Genomic DNA, 16498 nt, shown 5'->3' on the forward strand with positions numbered 1-16498 from the left:
TAATGCCCAAGAACAAAGTTTCCCAACCTGTAGCCACTGAGATGGATACCCTGAGACAAGTATCAGGGAACCTGATCCAGCTGGCAGAGGGGTTTGAGGCCCATTAAACATTAGCAGATAAGGTCTGAAACTGCTATCTTGACAAGGCTGATAACAAAAGGGAATCCAAGTAGATGGAGCAGTCAGTGACCCCCTGTGCTGAGCAGAAGGACATGGCCCCTGAAAATTAACCTTAAAGACAGGGAGAAAAATCTAGCACAATTTCTGCACTAAATTATTTAGTCTGAGGAAGCCCTTAATGCTGTCCACAATGCCTATTTCCTCATTCCATCTTCTGGGTGCTGTCTTCAGTACCTCAAAATCAGTGTAAGAAATAAACAGGCACAAAGCTTTATGGGCATGATTTGCAGAATCCAACAGGACAAATGGTACCCAAAATCCTGTCTGCCCAGAACATCTTGAACATACAAGAAATGGGCTAAAACTCCGAACGATGAAGGTATGGTGCCAGGTTCCAGGCTGTACAAAGAAGGCTAAATTCCACTGTTTGCCTCATCAGACCAGCCAGTGGAAATGCCTTTGTGATGGGCTGAACCTGAATGGGGTAGTTTTTCGTCTGAACTTATTTTCAGATTGTTGCCAGAGCTGCAAGGTCAACAGATGCAGTTTCACTAAAGAACAGAAATGCCAAATGACACTAATGAAGAAATGGAACCAGAACAGAAGGGAGAGAAAGGAAAAAAACAGCCCTTCTGGATTCCCTTTACAGAGTAAAGGCCAGAGGGAGCCTTTCTGGATACTCAGAGAATTCTAAGATCAGATTAGAAAAAAAAAAAAATTTATATGGAAAAGTGCGGGCTCCTTCAATTCCTTTGAAGGTGGGACCATGTCCATCTGCCCCCTTTGCTGCCTCGGCTTTTCCAGCATCCAGGATTCATACCTTCTGTTCAGCGGTTCCCAGCATTAATTCACAGATCTCTAGTCTCTGCTAAGCCCAAGTCCTGAGACATGCCGGTTCCTCTCCCTGGGATAAGGAGGGAGGGAGGGAAGAGAAAGCATCTTTGAGACGTTCAGCTAGGCTAGAAAAGCACAAAGAAGCAGCTGGATCTGCAAGAACCCCTTGGCTGAGTGCTGCTGCAGAGAAGCCTGCAGATCATCAGTTCTGCCCTTGAGAACACTATGAAATAATTCAAGGGAGATGGGGATAATGAAGCCAGCAAAAGCAGCAATAACAAAATATCAAAGCAATGCCTTGAAGTCTTTATGGGTTCCAAAACCTCCATGTTGTTGCCAATCTGCACGCTCACCATACTGTAAACACACACACATTTCAGGACATTCACTTCAGAGGCCGTTCCTACAGGCCAGGCTTCTTGGCAAAAAAGCTGACATTTGTTTTCCTGGTTTTGATTGCCCACTTTTCTGTGGATATCAAATGTAATAATCGATTGAGACTCCAACAGCCCTATCAGCATTGGTGGGTGAAAGAAGCATCAATAAGAGTGTACTCCACCACTTGCACTGACTCCCAATTCAATGCCAAATCCACTTCAAGGTTCTAGCTCTGATTTACAAATCCCTCAATGGGATAGGCCAACGCTACCTCAGAAACCACTTCCTCTTATAAGAATCAGAGGTAGTTTGGTGTAAAGGAAAGATTCTCCAGTGACAAGGGTGCTGGTCCAGGATTTGGATTCAAGTCCCTGCTCTGCTGCAGATATCCTTTGTGACTTTGGACAAGTCCCTTAGTCTCTCTGTTCTTCAGTTCCGCATCTGTACGATGGGGATAACAGCCATGCCCTGCTGCATAGGGATGTTGTGAGGATAATACAAGTGTGAGGTGCTCAAATACTGCAGTAATGGGGACCAGACAGACACCTGTATTTGTCCATCATACCACGTTTAAACCAGAGGGTGCCAGACACAAAGCCTTCTTTACAGTTGACTCAAGGCTCTAGAAATCCCGCTCAAAGCTGATCAGGAAGATCCTCACTATTTTCAGGTCACACTGTCAGACTTCCCTCTGTACCAGTGTCTCTCTCAAAGAACAGGAGACGAAGAAAAACTGGCAGCCCAAAACTGAACCAAAAGGAGGCTGGTGGATTGACTGCCCTTCTGCATCCTCATCCCTGTTTTCTATAATCCACCAACAGAATTTAGACACTATGAAAAAGGTGCTTTAGAAAGACAAGACGACACAAAAAATATGAAGCTGGTTAGCGCATGAACCAACAAGCACAAAACCAGTCCCTGCTCCCTTGGGGTCCCATTTCCTCTCCCCCTAGAGTTCAGGACCCTGACTGGGAAGCATCCATCTAGTAAAGGAAGTTTCCAAGAGTGAAAGGCAAATAAAACTGAAAAAACCCAAAGGCCGACAGACTGACATTTACAGAACAGCTTAATCGCAGGCTGAATGGATGATCTCATATTTAGAAATAAATAGTCCCTAAGGATGGCAAGACTCAAATTGAAGCTCTATAACCAGATCTCAATGCACTCTCCCTACCAAGGACCTTCGCTTTTGCTAACAGTTATGTTACTCCTGAAATAAACATGGAGCCTAGCAAATGTCCCAAGCAAAATCCCTGTTTACTTTGAGATGCTGGCTGGTGCTGATGAGATTTTTGAGAGAGAAAATAAGCAGGTCTGAGCACCTCAAAATATGACAGTAAAATCTGGAATACGTGTACAATTTTGGTCATCCCTGTTCAAGAATGATGAATTCAAACCAGAAGAAGTCCAGTGAATGGCTGCTAGGATGATCAGGAGAGTGGAGAGTTGATCTAACCAACGAGAGACTTCAAGAGCTTGGCTTGTTCAGCCTAGCAAAGTGACGGCTGAGAGAGGAACTGATTGCTCTCTATAAATACAATGGGGTAAACACCAGGGAAAGAGAAGAGCTATTGAAGCTAAAGGGCAATGTTGGCACAAGAACAAAACGGGGACAGACTGTCCGTGAATAGGTTTAGGCTGGAAATTAGAAGGTTTCTAATATCAGAGGAGTGAGGTTCTGAAACAGCCTCCCAGTAGGAATAGAGGGGGCAAACAACCCAAAAGTTTTAAAATGGAGCTTGTTAAATTCATGAATGGGATTATACGATGGGATTGTCCGTGACAGCAGGGACTTGGACTCCATGATCCAGGAGGTCACTTCCAGCCCTATGTCCTTAAGTGTTAATTTAGGAACTCAACATTATCACATTTTTTAGATTTGGTTTAACCTTTGCTGGGTTCTAAAACAACATAAGGAACATCCAATTAAGTGAAATGTCTCAAGGACATACAAGCAAGTCACATTAGGATCAAAGCACTCCAAGTGCCTGTTACTAATGACATGGACACAGAACATTGGGAGCAAGGGCTGTACATTTTGGGGGTTGTAAGATAGGGGGGACAAATATAAAGGACATTTCTATTCACTAAAGCAAGGCACCCCTCCCCCATCACAGAACCACCATGGAAACTGTCCCTTTGGCCCACTGGCTGCAAGTCAGGCTGGGGCCTCCAGCTGTTCCTAATGAACATTACCCACATAGCTGGAGGGAGTGAGAAGTTCTACATTCTCGGACCTTCTATTAGCTCACAGACTGTACTTTGCCAGGACACAGTCTCCCTGCTGGGGCAATTTTTCATACCTGGGAAACGCTGGGTAAAGTGCTCCAAGGTCCCCTAAGTAGAGATCTCCACTTCTCCAATCTTGGGGCCAGAGACTCTCTGCAGCTTACTCCATCCTATCCAGAAACCCGCCAACCCCCTAGGAGCATCCCTGTCCTCACAACCCCTGTATCCAGGCACCTAGTTTTGGGGGTGGGAGCAGATTCTAGCCAAGAGGCCTCCCCTCCAAACCCCACATACAGGTCAGAGTCGAGGACAGGAAGCCTCCTTCCTAAGGAAGCCCTGTCTGATAACAGAGGGGAAGGCCCCACAAACATCCATCTGGAGCCAAGTCCCACCTAGTGAGGGTTGGATGCAAAACCTCCTCTGAGCCCCATCTCTACAGAAGCAAACACCCAGCAGCAAACCTGCTCCCAGACTCAGGATTTTACTACTCGGCAAACAATGCTGGAGCATGACAGCAAGTCCGAGAACAGTGTAAGTGAATCCTCCTCTCCAGCACTTCACTGGTGCCCAGACAGGTCCAATAACAAAAACACAACCTCTCCTCCTGTTTTGAGCTGGTGTAATTTTACTGAGAGCACCGAGGCTTAGGCGAAGCAGCCTGATTAGTAACAGCAGCCCATAAAAAGGGCATCCAACAATAACAGAGTTGCCAGGGACATGAAAGCCAGAGCAGCTTCCGCACCCATTTCTCTCCAGAGAAGAAAGCCCCCTTCAGCCCCTGCCAAGCACTCAGATCTCCGGCGGCAGGGAAAGTCTATCCAAGCAGAAGACATTACAGCATGGAGCCTCCGCTGACTCAAGGCGAAAATTACAGATGAAAGACAATTTATGTTGATAGCGAGGAGCAAAGTGTCACCCAGAATCAGCCAACCTAAATTGGGACAAGGCAGCAGCCTAGTAAGTTAGAACACTGGTCTCCAGCAGGCAGTCCAGGGAATTGGAAGGGTAGAAGGCACTTGGAGCAGGAATCACTCCTTCCCATTTGATGCTTCTTCCAAATACAATTTTTTATAAACACACGGACTCATTCCAGTCCCAACTAGACCATGACACGACAGAGTTGAGGGCCCCAGGCCTGAGACACAGACGACATGGTCATTGAAACCAAACAGCCCCTCCTCTCTGCAAACCTACTTCTCACAAGGGGTTGTTTTACACCCAGCTATCAATAAACAGCATCAAAGTTTTTATGCATGTTGCTGAGGTGCCCCTCCCCCAGCTCACAGTCTCAGTAGCACCGGGCCAGAGGGAAGAACACGACTCTGCTGCCACCAAAGCCCTTTAAATAACTTTAAAACAGGAGGACTACAGGGCTATGCCTCCTACCCTTCCCTCCCCTCCCCCCCCCCAACTCTCTTGCTCACACCTCTCCCTCCACCCCCACTTTAATCCAGTGATACTCAGACCTCAGTAGTTCAGGAGCTAAATTAGCAATCAGCATTACCCAAAAGAGCCACAGTGGTGTGAATTCATTGTTTCATTTACTCTCGATATATTATTCTCACAGCAAAATGACTGACCAAGGTTTTTTGTTTTGTTTTTTTAAATAGTAAAAGCATCCTGATTGGTTACTAATTAAATCACAGCCTTTTAATATGTGCTGCAAAGAGCTGCAGGAGACACATTAAAGAGCCACCTGCGGCTCCAGGAGCCTCAGTCTGAGTGCCACTGCTTTAATCCCTGCACCCCACCTCAGGCTACATCTTCCTTTGCCTTCTCCCCCTCAAGCCTCCCACCCCAAGTCTGTACTAATTTCTCTCCCTTCAAACAAACCAATCTTCCTCCCGCTTCCAGGCAACCCTCCCAAAACTCTCACTCCTCTTCTCAGCCCAACACCTCCATTTCATTCTAGCAGTGTCACCAGTCTCAATCTTGTTTTCAGTCCTCTCTCCGCTCCCTGAAACATTCACATTTCAAGATGGAATCTTCCTAGGAAGAATTTGCTAAATGTTTGGATAAAATTCCATCAGTTGTTCGGGAGTTAAATTATTTTTTAAAAATCCTCAATGTAAAAATATTCCTGTGACCTCCTCTTAGCCCCAACTTGTTTTTACAAATTGACTCTGATGAGCCAGGCAAGACTTACTAAATTTTGGAGAAAACAATTATAAACATTTGGAAATGTCACACTAAATGCATGAAGTAGGAATTTCCATGAAGCTGTTAACTGCACAGTTACATACCCATGGCCCACTGCCTGGTGTTTCCACACAAGCCGTCACCATCATAGATAAAAATAAAAGTGGATGCATACTGCAGTGGAAGGGAACTGGGTAGATATTTAATTCCAGGAGTTAATAAACTCAGCTGCTGAGGCAGAAAAAGTTGGTAAAATCATGTGGCTTCAGAATAATAGGTTCTGAAGCCTGTAAACACACCAAGCAGCTTAAGCCATGTCTACACACCAGAACTAGTTTGACACAATAGCTCTACCGGCAAATCCTTCTAGTGTAAACACAGTATATAACAGCAAAAATAATCTTTTGTTACTACAGTTTATAACTGGATCCCTGAACAAAATAAATTATTCTGGCAAAAGCACTTTTATGCCAGTAAAACTGACTACACTGGGTTTTTTGCTGGCATATAAATGTCACCAAAATATCACCCCCAAACTGATATTGCTATTCTGGCAAAATTTTCTTTGTTGACCTGCCAGACTAAGGAGTTCACAGCATCTCTATTGGTCCATGTACTCACTAGGCTTGATTCTCCATTACCTTCGACCTATGGTAAGTCCTCACTTACACCTGTACAGAGGGGGTACAAAGTGCTCCCATTGGTGCGAGTTAGTGTTGAGTTCTGGTTGCTAGTATTTTACACCCTGAAAAAGATTGGGGGGTCATGGTGGATAATCAGCTGAACATGTACTTCCAGTGCAATGCTGTGACGAAAAGAGCACCAACAGGGAAATCTCAAGTAGGAGAAGAGAGGTTATTTTACCTCTGTATTGGGCACTGGTGTGACCACTGCTGGAATCCTGTGCCCACAATTCAAGAAAGATGTTGATAAATTGGAGAGAGCTCAGAGAAGAGCCACAAGAATGACTGAGACACTAAAAATCATGGACTGAATAGAGACACTGGATTCATGGCTTCTTACAATGATCTATAACTCACTAACAGCCCCTACAGCTTCCTTCACCTCCCCACCCTTACCTCCCTATGACTGGAGGGGTGTTCACAGGCCAATTTGCCTTGAATAATCCACACCCCTCAGCGACGTAAATTATACCAACCTATGTGCCAGTGTAGATAATGCTATGTCAGCAAGAGAGCTTCTCCCGCCAGCACAGCTACTCACCTCCCACGAGAGGTGGAGTAGTTAAGGCTATAGGAGAGCTCTCTCACTTAGGCTTAGATCATCTTCATCAGAAGCGCTGCACCAATGCAGCTGTGCCGCTTTAGCGCGTCTAGCGTAGATGTACTGAGGCCTGGTCTACACTAGAGAGTTTTGTCGACAAAAGTCACCTTTTGTCGACAAAAACAGGGCTGGTGTACACACTAGTCACCTCTCCGTTGACAAAACTGCCGTTTTTTCAATAAAATAAAACCACCTCGATGAGAGGCATAGGACTTTTATCAGCAGAGCTAGGGCGACAGTGTTAGTGACACTGCGTCCCCTTAGAGCAGTGGAGGGGCTCTCATTACTTGTCCATTTCACTGCTCTGCTAGAACAGTGAAATGGAAGAGTCAGTGGGAGTCAGGAGCCCACCCCCAACTGTGAGCCAGGACCGGGCAAGCCGCTGAGCTCGGGCTACGACCTGGAGTGCGGGAGGCTGCCACCAGCTGCGAGCCCAGGACGTGGGGGCTCTGAGCCCGGAGCATGAGAGGTTGGCTCCCAGCTGTAAGCCCCAGAGGCAAGCAGCTGCTGCCGGGCTTCCCAAGATGCAGGCTGCTGCCACCTGCCTCCCAGCTGGGACCATGCAGGCGCACCAGAACCAGAGAGTTGCAACTGGGGGGGGGGGAGGAGGAGGAACACGACCGCCCACAGGGAGCCTGGGAGAGGGGTCTCTCAGCTCCCCACACTACACCTTAGGTTCGTGGAAGTGCTTCTAGTAAGGATGTACTCCATCGACCTAAGAAAAGCAGTGTGTACATCAGCCACCACCGTAATTATAGCAGTGGCTGGTCAACTTATTTTCCTAGAGTAGACCAGGCCTGAGTAAGTTTCCCAGACCTGAGGAAGAGCTCTGTGTAAGCTCAAAAGCTTGTCTCTCGCCAACAGACGTTAATCTAATAAAGGGTATTACCACACTCAGCTTGTCAATCTAATACACTAGGACTGACATGGCTACAACACTGCACACATGAAGAATTAGAAAAAACATTCCTTCTAGTGACAGGCTCAATGAGCTCAATCAACTTAGCTTAACAAAAAGAAGGTCAAGAGGTGACTTGATTCGATCTATAGGCATCTACACGGGGAACAATATACAACAATGGGCTCTTCAGTCTAGCAGAGAAACATACAGCATGATCCATTGTTTGGAACTTGAAGCTAGACAAATTCAGATTAGAAATAAGGCATACATTTTTAATGGTGAGATTAACCAACCACTGGAACAATTTACACCAAGAGTGGTGATGGATTCTCCATCACTGACAATTTCTAAATCAAGGTTGGATGTTTTTCTAACAGATCTGCTCTAGGAATTATGTTGGGGAATTTCTATGGCCTGTGCTGTACAGGAGGAGATCAGACCAGATGATCACAATGATACCTTCTGGCCTTAGAGTCTATACATCCACTTTGCACAGGTGTAAGTTACTACACAGGGTGTCGGGCCCATAAGCTAACAAATTCCACTGGTAGCAGCAGCTGCTTCAGAACTAAAGAGGCCAAATACTCTACTTTTCTCATCATCACTCCTAAAATCAAGAAAATCAAATGCAAAAATAATTGTGTTAAATTACACCTAAAAGCTGAAAAATCAAGCACTAAAAAGCCAGGAAATTCCAAGAATTATATTTCTCCACAACACTCACTAGTCAAGTCGCGCGCAACAGACAGCAGTTTATATTCTTGCTTTCTTTGCCATGCATGAAATTCCATGTTTTACAGTTTATGTTATTAGTGAATTACCAACAAGGTTTGTATGTACCAACAAGGTTTGTAATGTGGCTGGGTTAAAAGAGGAACATAGGAATTGCCAGACTGGATCAGTCCCATAGTACATCTAGTCCAGCATCCTGTCTCCAGCACTGGCTAGTAGTAGATGCTTCAGAGGAAGGTGCATGAAACCCTGAAAGATTGGCTTAAAACCTGAAGCATGAGATTTTATATTCTTTCCAAATAGTTAGCAACAGTTATAACAGCCCTGGATATTGCTGTTATCCATATAAACATCCAATCCCACTTTGCATCTTGCTAAATTCTTAGCCTTAACAACGCCATGTGGCAACAATTTCCACAGATTACTACTTAGTGTTAAAAAAAAAAAAAAAAAAAAAAAAAAAAAAGCGTTTATTTTTTTAATCAGCTTTTATGGATGTGTCACCTTTCAGTTTTGTTTTTGCCTCATGTTGTGAGACTAGGAAAAACAAAGTTCCTGCTCTACCTTCCCTAGACCATTCATCCTGCAAGAGAAGGCCAAAATGGGAACTGGAGGAAGAAGTTGTAGATGAAGAATGTGACCTATTCACCAGCAGATTTGTCTACACTGAGGCCTTGTCTACACTAGTACTTATGCCAGCAAAACTTCTGTCGCTCGGGGTGTGAAAAAACACACCCCTGAGCAACTTAGTTTTGCCAGCACAAGCGCTTGCATAGGCAAGTCCTGAAAATGCTACAGCACTGCAGCTGCACTGCTGTAGTGCTTCAGTGTGTACACTATTTATGCTGAAGGACGTAGGTAATCCACTTTCCCGAGAGGTAGTAGCTGAGAGATAGAGCTATGCTGTTGTAAGTAAGTTCCCAATGTAGACCAGCCCTTAGAGAGGCAGGTAGGGTTGAGAAGGGTTTGCTGGGGGCAGGGACAAAGGGGATTCAGAAAGCAGAAGGGAAAGGTGTTCCTTCTCCCCTCACACACAAGTGCAGATCATCTCCCATTCTTCCCGTGTTCAGGAATTTACTCCAATCATGTCACTAGAAAATTGAATCACAGTTTGGAGCTCTGGGAAATTCCAGGAAAAGAAACCAAACAGAAACTTTCTTCCATTTCCCATTATGACAACTGTGTGAAAATTTGAGACAACGTGTTGGGTGGCAGCTGTGGGCAAGATGGCACAAACCCGGGGACGCTGGGAGGCGTTTCCTTCACAATGAGTGGGAAAAACTCCTAGTTCAAAGGCATGAAGAGCTTTCCATTGGCATTTCTGTTATTAATTAAAATGTCTTAAGTGGCTTTGAAGAGAAACAGTGGGCTGGCTGTTTTCCACCAAGGCAACATTGTATGTCTCACACACACTGATTGTCCCTTTTCTGCGTCGGAGTGGGCTGCCAGGCACACCAGCACATTCAGGCAAAGGCCAGACTCAGGTGGAGAGAGCAACACAGAAACACTTAAGCAGTGTAACTGGGTCCAGCACAATTCCTGAACCACTCAACAGCCAGGGCTGTGATGAGTACCAGGAGACTTAGGAAAGTGAGCACACTTGCAACATTCCTTATTTGGGGTGTGTCACATGGGGATCTTCAGCAAAGGAGAGGAGCTCAGCTATTCACAAATCATGTAGAAGCACCATCTTCAGGGCTAACTGTAGCTTTTGGAAAAGGGAACTCAGCAGGCTCCAGGCATCAGGAAGGGGTCAGGCTTTGGGTGTGAACGCAGGTGCTATTCAATAGCCTGACAACAGCTGCACTTGTATCTCCCACATGGCCTGGCCAGGAAGGCATGGAATTTGGAAAACTCCATTATAAACAACTTCAGAGGAGCTCTAATCCCTTCCTAACGCAACATGTCGCCAGAAAGACGCTCTCATACACACACTGGAAGCAAAATCTCCCATTGCACTCTGCCTGATTCCTCACCTTACAAATGATCTTAGGCATATCACTATACAAATGACCACACTCCAGTCCTGAAGGGAAGCCCAGTCTACACATAGTGAAGTTGCCAGCAAAGTCACTGATAGAGCCATTTCACCCAGTGTCTCTCAAGTAGATCTGAACTCCACAGCTGGGAGGCTCTGGACAGAGATTTCAGTTAGACCACGTTACCCAGCAATTGCAAAAGTCTCCAGGAAAAGCTAAATTCCAGCCTGTTGGAAAATTCACAGTATGGAAAGTGAATCCTCAGCACCACTCAGGTCCACCTAAATCAACCTTCCCAAGCTCTGAAAGCAACATTAAGCCAAAACAACCTACCTTCAGTGTCAGACCATTAGTCCCTGTAAGTCTGGCATTCCACCTCCCATAGTGACAGATAAGAACAATGGTCTGTCTAGTCCAGCATCTCACCCTCCGTCACAATGGGTCAGACTACAAGTCTAGCTAGCCCAGTAACTTGCAATTCTTCAAAGGAAGATTATCTAGAATCTTTTTAGGGCAAGGATCCTGCCCCCCCCTCCCCCCGACTATAGAAACTACATACAACAACGTGAAGCCCCTTCCCTTTAACCAGACAATGTATCTTGCTACACACAGGGGACCCCTCTCGTGAAGAGTTTATGCTCTGAAAAGCTGAATCCATTAGCCATAGCTGAGCACAAATCTACAGAGGTTATAATATTTCCAGCCTCCCTTTAAAACTAGTGACAGTGCCTGGTATAGGGCAGGAAAGGGAGCTAGTCAGACAGAAAGAAGTAGTACTTACCTGGAAGAGGGTTTCATTCTCATTACTCAAGATGGTTCTGGGAGGTGCAATAACTGAAGTTAAAGAACAAGTTACAGTCAGGAAAGCATGTCAACCAAAACAATGAAAAGATGGTTTGGGGGAGGATTGTTTTCCCTCAAGGGAGAGAGACACCCTCACTGTCCACATATGCTGCACCACCAGTCCAGGCAAGAGTACAGTATGGCTATAAAAATTAGTCTGGGGTGAATAGGTTACATCTCTTTGCACTCCTGAGCCATGCACAGGGGAGACAGTCCTACCTGGGCCAACTATCAGGGCATCACTCCAAAGGATGGAGGGGAGATGGTCCTCCCCCAGGCTTTGTACAAGGTTGGCACTGCAAGGGAAGAAGTGGGTACAAGAAACCACTGGACTTACACAAGTAAAATGGCAGCTCTGGATCTGCAAGGTGGCTTCTCACAAAGTCTCTCAAAATGCCAACTGTGAAGTGAAGGAGAAGAGAAGGGTTTGCAGGATGAGGGACGAAATCTATATCTCAGATAAGCCCCCAACACAGTCCATATGCTAGGCAAAGGACACAGCTTGTTCCTCAAATATTTCCCCGCTGCATGACATAGGTTCTGTATCTCAGGTACCTCTCTCTGGAAAGAATATCACAGCTGTCACCATTATAACTCTCTCTGGAATGAGGGAGCAGGCTCAGCCTCCCTCTTTCCTTGGCAGCAGCACAGGGTCTCAGCAGAGCAGAGAGTGAGTAAATCAGTGCATCGGCTCTTGCCTCCAGCAAAAATCCCCCTCCCCTCATTTTTCCTTTTAGGCCACAAACACCACTTGGTTTTCCCAACACAGCTAATCCTGAAGGAGAGCTGCACTCTACCTAGGTCTCACCTAGTATCTGAGCACTACCTGTCTATTCCTCCATCCACTGTACCTCTTTGGCCCTCCCTTTTGGCTAATGGGATGGAGGGGAGGCCCGGTATCTCTAAAAGGAATCAATGAGCCTTACAATTACTGCCAAAAGCTCACAAAGAATCTTCCCAGACAGACACCTCCAGAGTCACTCAGGAGACACGCTCTGTGCGCCAATCACATCTGAGACAGACTGACAATATCCGGAATTAACTTTATTAAACTTAATTGAAGTAGGGTTATTACCTTTGGGGTACATTATATTAGAAATGCAAGTGTTTATGTACAACTGAGAGATTCTGTGGAACTTCATTAGGAGGAAAACAAGATTAATGCAATCTCTGGAAGGTATGTGGAAGTTCAAAGGTCTTTTTGGATCAATATGTGTGAAGTGGATTTCCTAGGAAATACTTTGAGGTGAAAGGAGTGCAATTCTCTCTCGAAAGCCAACCTTTTGAAGATATGCTTTGGGAAGAGAGATCCATTGTTTACTAATTACCTCCTCCTGGAAACTCCAGATCAAAGACCCCTGATTTGTATCAATTTATCATGAGGATGCTTGTTCTGAGCTAAAGCTGTGAGGCACTTGTAACCACAAGGAAACCCCTAGGGTGGGGTATTGAAAGACTGTCCTGGCCAGAGCCCATGCTAGAGTTGGGATGAGTATGTGTGTTGGTTCTTTTATTGTTTCTAATATTTTTTCTATGTAACACTTTTTACCTTAAGACAAAAGTAATCTAGTCTAGAAAACTGTGTGATAACTTATGTCTGTAGCAATCACTCATCTGTTTAGGCAGACTGTCTTTGCTGGCAGTAACACAGTGAAGGCAGGGAACTGGTCAGCCAGGACATACCCTGGTCAGAAGGGAATGAAGTTGGTTTCTACCCAAGAGAGGTAACTGCTGAGCAGCTGGATGCTTGAGACTGGATGCCCTTGCTGGACCACTAAGTAATCACATCTCCTGAGTTTACAGACCCCAGTTGCTCCCATCTAAAGGAAGCATCACTAGCTACACAAACGACTGAAGTTGCAGCTGCAACTAAATTGGGGCTCTTGGGAACCTTTACTTATTCCTTTGGCTCTACTATGTGTTATCGACTCGTTACCAAGTTAACACTTCTGTTATTAGCTCTTCCACCCACCCCACCCCCAACACCCTGAGAACAGGGTGGATAAAGTCCACACCACACCTGACAAACAGAAGCTTTAAAATCTTGCACCAGGTAGCCAGGAAGTCTCCATTTGCAGAGGGGAAGAGCCACCTGAGGCTCTAGTCACCAGTTCTCAGGCTTAATGAGACAACAGATGTTGCCTGCAGGAACATCAAGTAGTCTAATAGGCAGTGGGCACCAGAATCCCCCGAAAGGTGAAGAATCTAAATTAGTAACAAGGAGAGCAATTGGGCGCATGCCCTGAACATTCCCTTTTGTGACTTGAGAGCCGCAGGAAGCTCTAACCTCCCCACTATTCTGACTGAGCTGGAGGACACCTGCTTTTTTGTTTTGGTCTTTGGTAACTTTAGAAACACTAGCTGAATCAAGCCTTCTCTCTCACACTCTGGCTGGAACAAGTCTCAACTCTAATGGGACAATACGATGTAATACTGCAAGAACAGTGTGACCTCAGTTAGGACACCACACCTTTTCTGGCCATGAATAATGTGGCACCAAGTGGCCTGGCATAGGCCCCATCAAGCAGCCCTGGAAACAAGTTCTCTCTTTGCAGTGTTTGGGTAAGGTGCATGTCTCTAAGACTCTCTTTACTCAGCTCCCTGAAGCACTGTGAACAAACTACACTAACTTCTTTTGAAAGAATGCCCACTCCGGTGGGTGGAGATGTCACAGCTGCTGCAGAGCACCGTCACTCTGCCCAGCAGTGGCAGAGATGCCCAGGACCCACTCCTGTAGTACTTCAGCAAAGGAAGTGGCACTGCAGACTAGGTGACACCAGTGAGACATAAGCAGACATGCCCTTACCTGTTTCATTGGGGCGAAAGAACCCTTGCAGAACATGACGGTCTGGGAACTGGACTCTCAGCACAACCTAGTCAAACATAAAGCTGCATCAGCAGAAACCTTCACTCTCAAAGAATAAGGGTCCCATTCAAATAAGGTAAAGTCAGGGCTCAGCTAGAGGCCAGATTATCTCTGTCTCACAAGAGGCTCACAAAGGATTGACTCTTCTCCGAGAGGCTGCACCCAACACAAGAATGTCAACTATGATTTGTATTGTGGTGGCACCTTGAGAACCCAAACGGGATGAGGACCTCACATATACACAGGAAGTGAAAGCCCCTGCCCCAAATATCTTGGAATTTGGAACAAGATGTTATAGGAGTGTAACAGTCAGCAGATAGAAGTGTAGGGAGAGGATATGGAGAGCAGAGGGAAGCTCACATGGTCACACAGGCTGCTAGGTGCACCACTTGATGATTCCAAGCCATTGTAAAAATAAATAAAGAACATAAGAACAGCCATACTGGGTCAGACCAATGGTCCATCTAGCCCAGTATCCTGTCTTCTGACAGTGGCCAATGCCAGGTGCTTCGGAGGGGAAGAACAGATCAGGGCAATTATTGAATGATCCAGCCCATCATCCAGTCCCAGTATCTGGCAGTCAGAAGTCTAGGTACACGCAGCGCATAAGGTTGCATCCTTGACCATCTTGGCTAATAGCCATTGATGGATCTATCCTCCAGGAACTTATCTAAGGGCTTGTCTATACCTGCAGTGTCACAGCTGCAGTGCATCTGGTGAAGACATTCTGTGCCAATGGGAGAGAGCTCTCCCGTTGGCATAATAAAACAACCTCTGTGAACAGCAGTAGCCATGTCAGCAGGAGAAGCTCTCACACCAACATATCGCTCTCACTGATGTTTCTCAGGGGAGTGGTATATTAACCCCCCTGAGCAACATAGGTTATGCTGACATAAGCTGTAGTGTAGACATAGCTTAATTTTTTTTTTAAACCTATTTATACATTTGGCCTTCACAACATGCCCTGGCAACAGGTTCCAGAGGCTGACTGTGTGTTGTATGAAGTCGTCATTCCTTTGTTTTAAACCTGCTGCCTATTAATATCACTGGGTTACCCCTGGTTCTTGTGTTATATGAAGGGATAAATAGTGTCCTTATTCACTTTCTCCACACCAGTCATGATTGTATAGACCTCTATCATATCCCCCTTTCGTCGTCTTTTTTCCAAGTTGAACAATCCTAGTCTTTTTAAACACTCCCCACATGGAAGATCTTCCATACCCCTAATAATTTTTGTTGCTCTTCTCTGTACTTTTTCCAGTTATAACATATCTTTTTTTAAATGGAGTGACCAAATCTGTACACAGTATTCAAGATGTGAGTGTACCAGGATTTCATAGTGGCATTATGATATTTTCCATCTTATCATCTATCCCCTTCCTAATGGTTCCTAACACTCTGGTAGCTCTTTTCACTGGAGCTGCACATTGAGCAGATGTTTTCAAAGAACTGTCCACAATGACTTCAAGATCTCTTTCTTGATTGGTAACAGCTAATTCGGAGCCCATCATTTTATATGTCTATTTGGGATTATGTTTTCCAATGTGCAGTGCTTTGCATTTAACAATGAATTTCATCTGCCATTTTGTTGGCCAGTCAGCCAATTTTGTGAGATCCCTTTGTAACTCTTTGCAGTCAGCTTTGGACTTAACTATCTTGAGTAATTTTGTAACAAATAAAATTAGTTATTCTCTCTGCCACTCAACAGAGCCATCATAGGCCAGATGATTTCACATGTATTTCACTGCAGATGTAAGCAGTATCAGACACTTAGAAACGCTCCCCTAAGAACAGCTATAAGCGCTTGGGATCCTCATGGTCACAGTTTAGGCCCTGAAGCTATTTGACCACTAAACTTACACTCAGCCAGAAAGGGAGATGGAGCAAAGGCTACCTTTGGGTAACGCTCTAACTTCTCCTTCATCTGAGCTTCTCTCAGAGATTTTGTCATCAAGGGAGCTTCTTCCAGGCGTTTCCTAAAAAGGTGGGAAGGAGACAATCTGTCAGTTCTACCACTAAGATACATTTACATTAAGATGAAAAGCCAAAACAGGTCAACAGCAGGATCACATTATCACACACAAAATCTGAGTTAACACAGAATTAAGACTGGAGGCAGTCAAACCTACCCTATGCTCATCCTGCCCTCCCCAAGCAGTTTAGCTCCCAGAACTTAAGATGTCCAACCAGGAA

At 45.3% G+C, this 16498-nt stretch overlaps 1 protein-coding gene across 2 annotated transcripts in view; it reads right to left on the reverse strand.

Moving 5' to 3' along the window:
• ASPSCR1 (ASPSCR1 tether for SLC2A4, UBX domain containing) overlaps window positions 1-16498 on the reverse strand; it is an 82357-nt gene that overhangs the window by 13829 nt on the left and 52030 nt on the right. For both annotated transcript variants that reach the window (XM_067547125.1, XM_067547124.1), the window contains exons 9-12: window positions 16200-16281; window positions 14246-14312; window positions 11777-11839; window positions 11378-11430 (exon numbers count right to left, since the gene is read on the reverse strand). In XM_067547125.1, coding sequence (XP_067403226.1) covers window positions 11378-11430; window positions 11777-11839; window positions 14246-14312; window positions 16200-16281 — 265 coding nt within the window. The remainder of the gene's footprint in view (window positions 1-11377; window positions 11431-11776; window positions 11840-14245; window positions 14313-16199; window positions 16282-16498) is intronic.

Source organism: Emydura macquarii, unplaced genomic scaffold, assembly GCF_026122565.2.
Source record: "Emydura macquarii macquarii isolate MOO-44397 ecotype Brisbane River unplaced genomic scaffold, CSIRO-AGI_Emac_v2 contig_1230, whole genome shotgun sequence".
NCBI lineage: Eukaryota > Metazoa > Chordata > Testudines > Chelidae > Emydura > Emydura macquarii.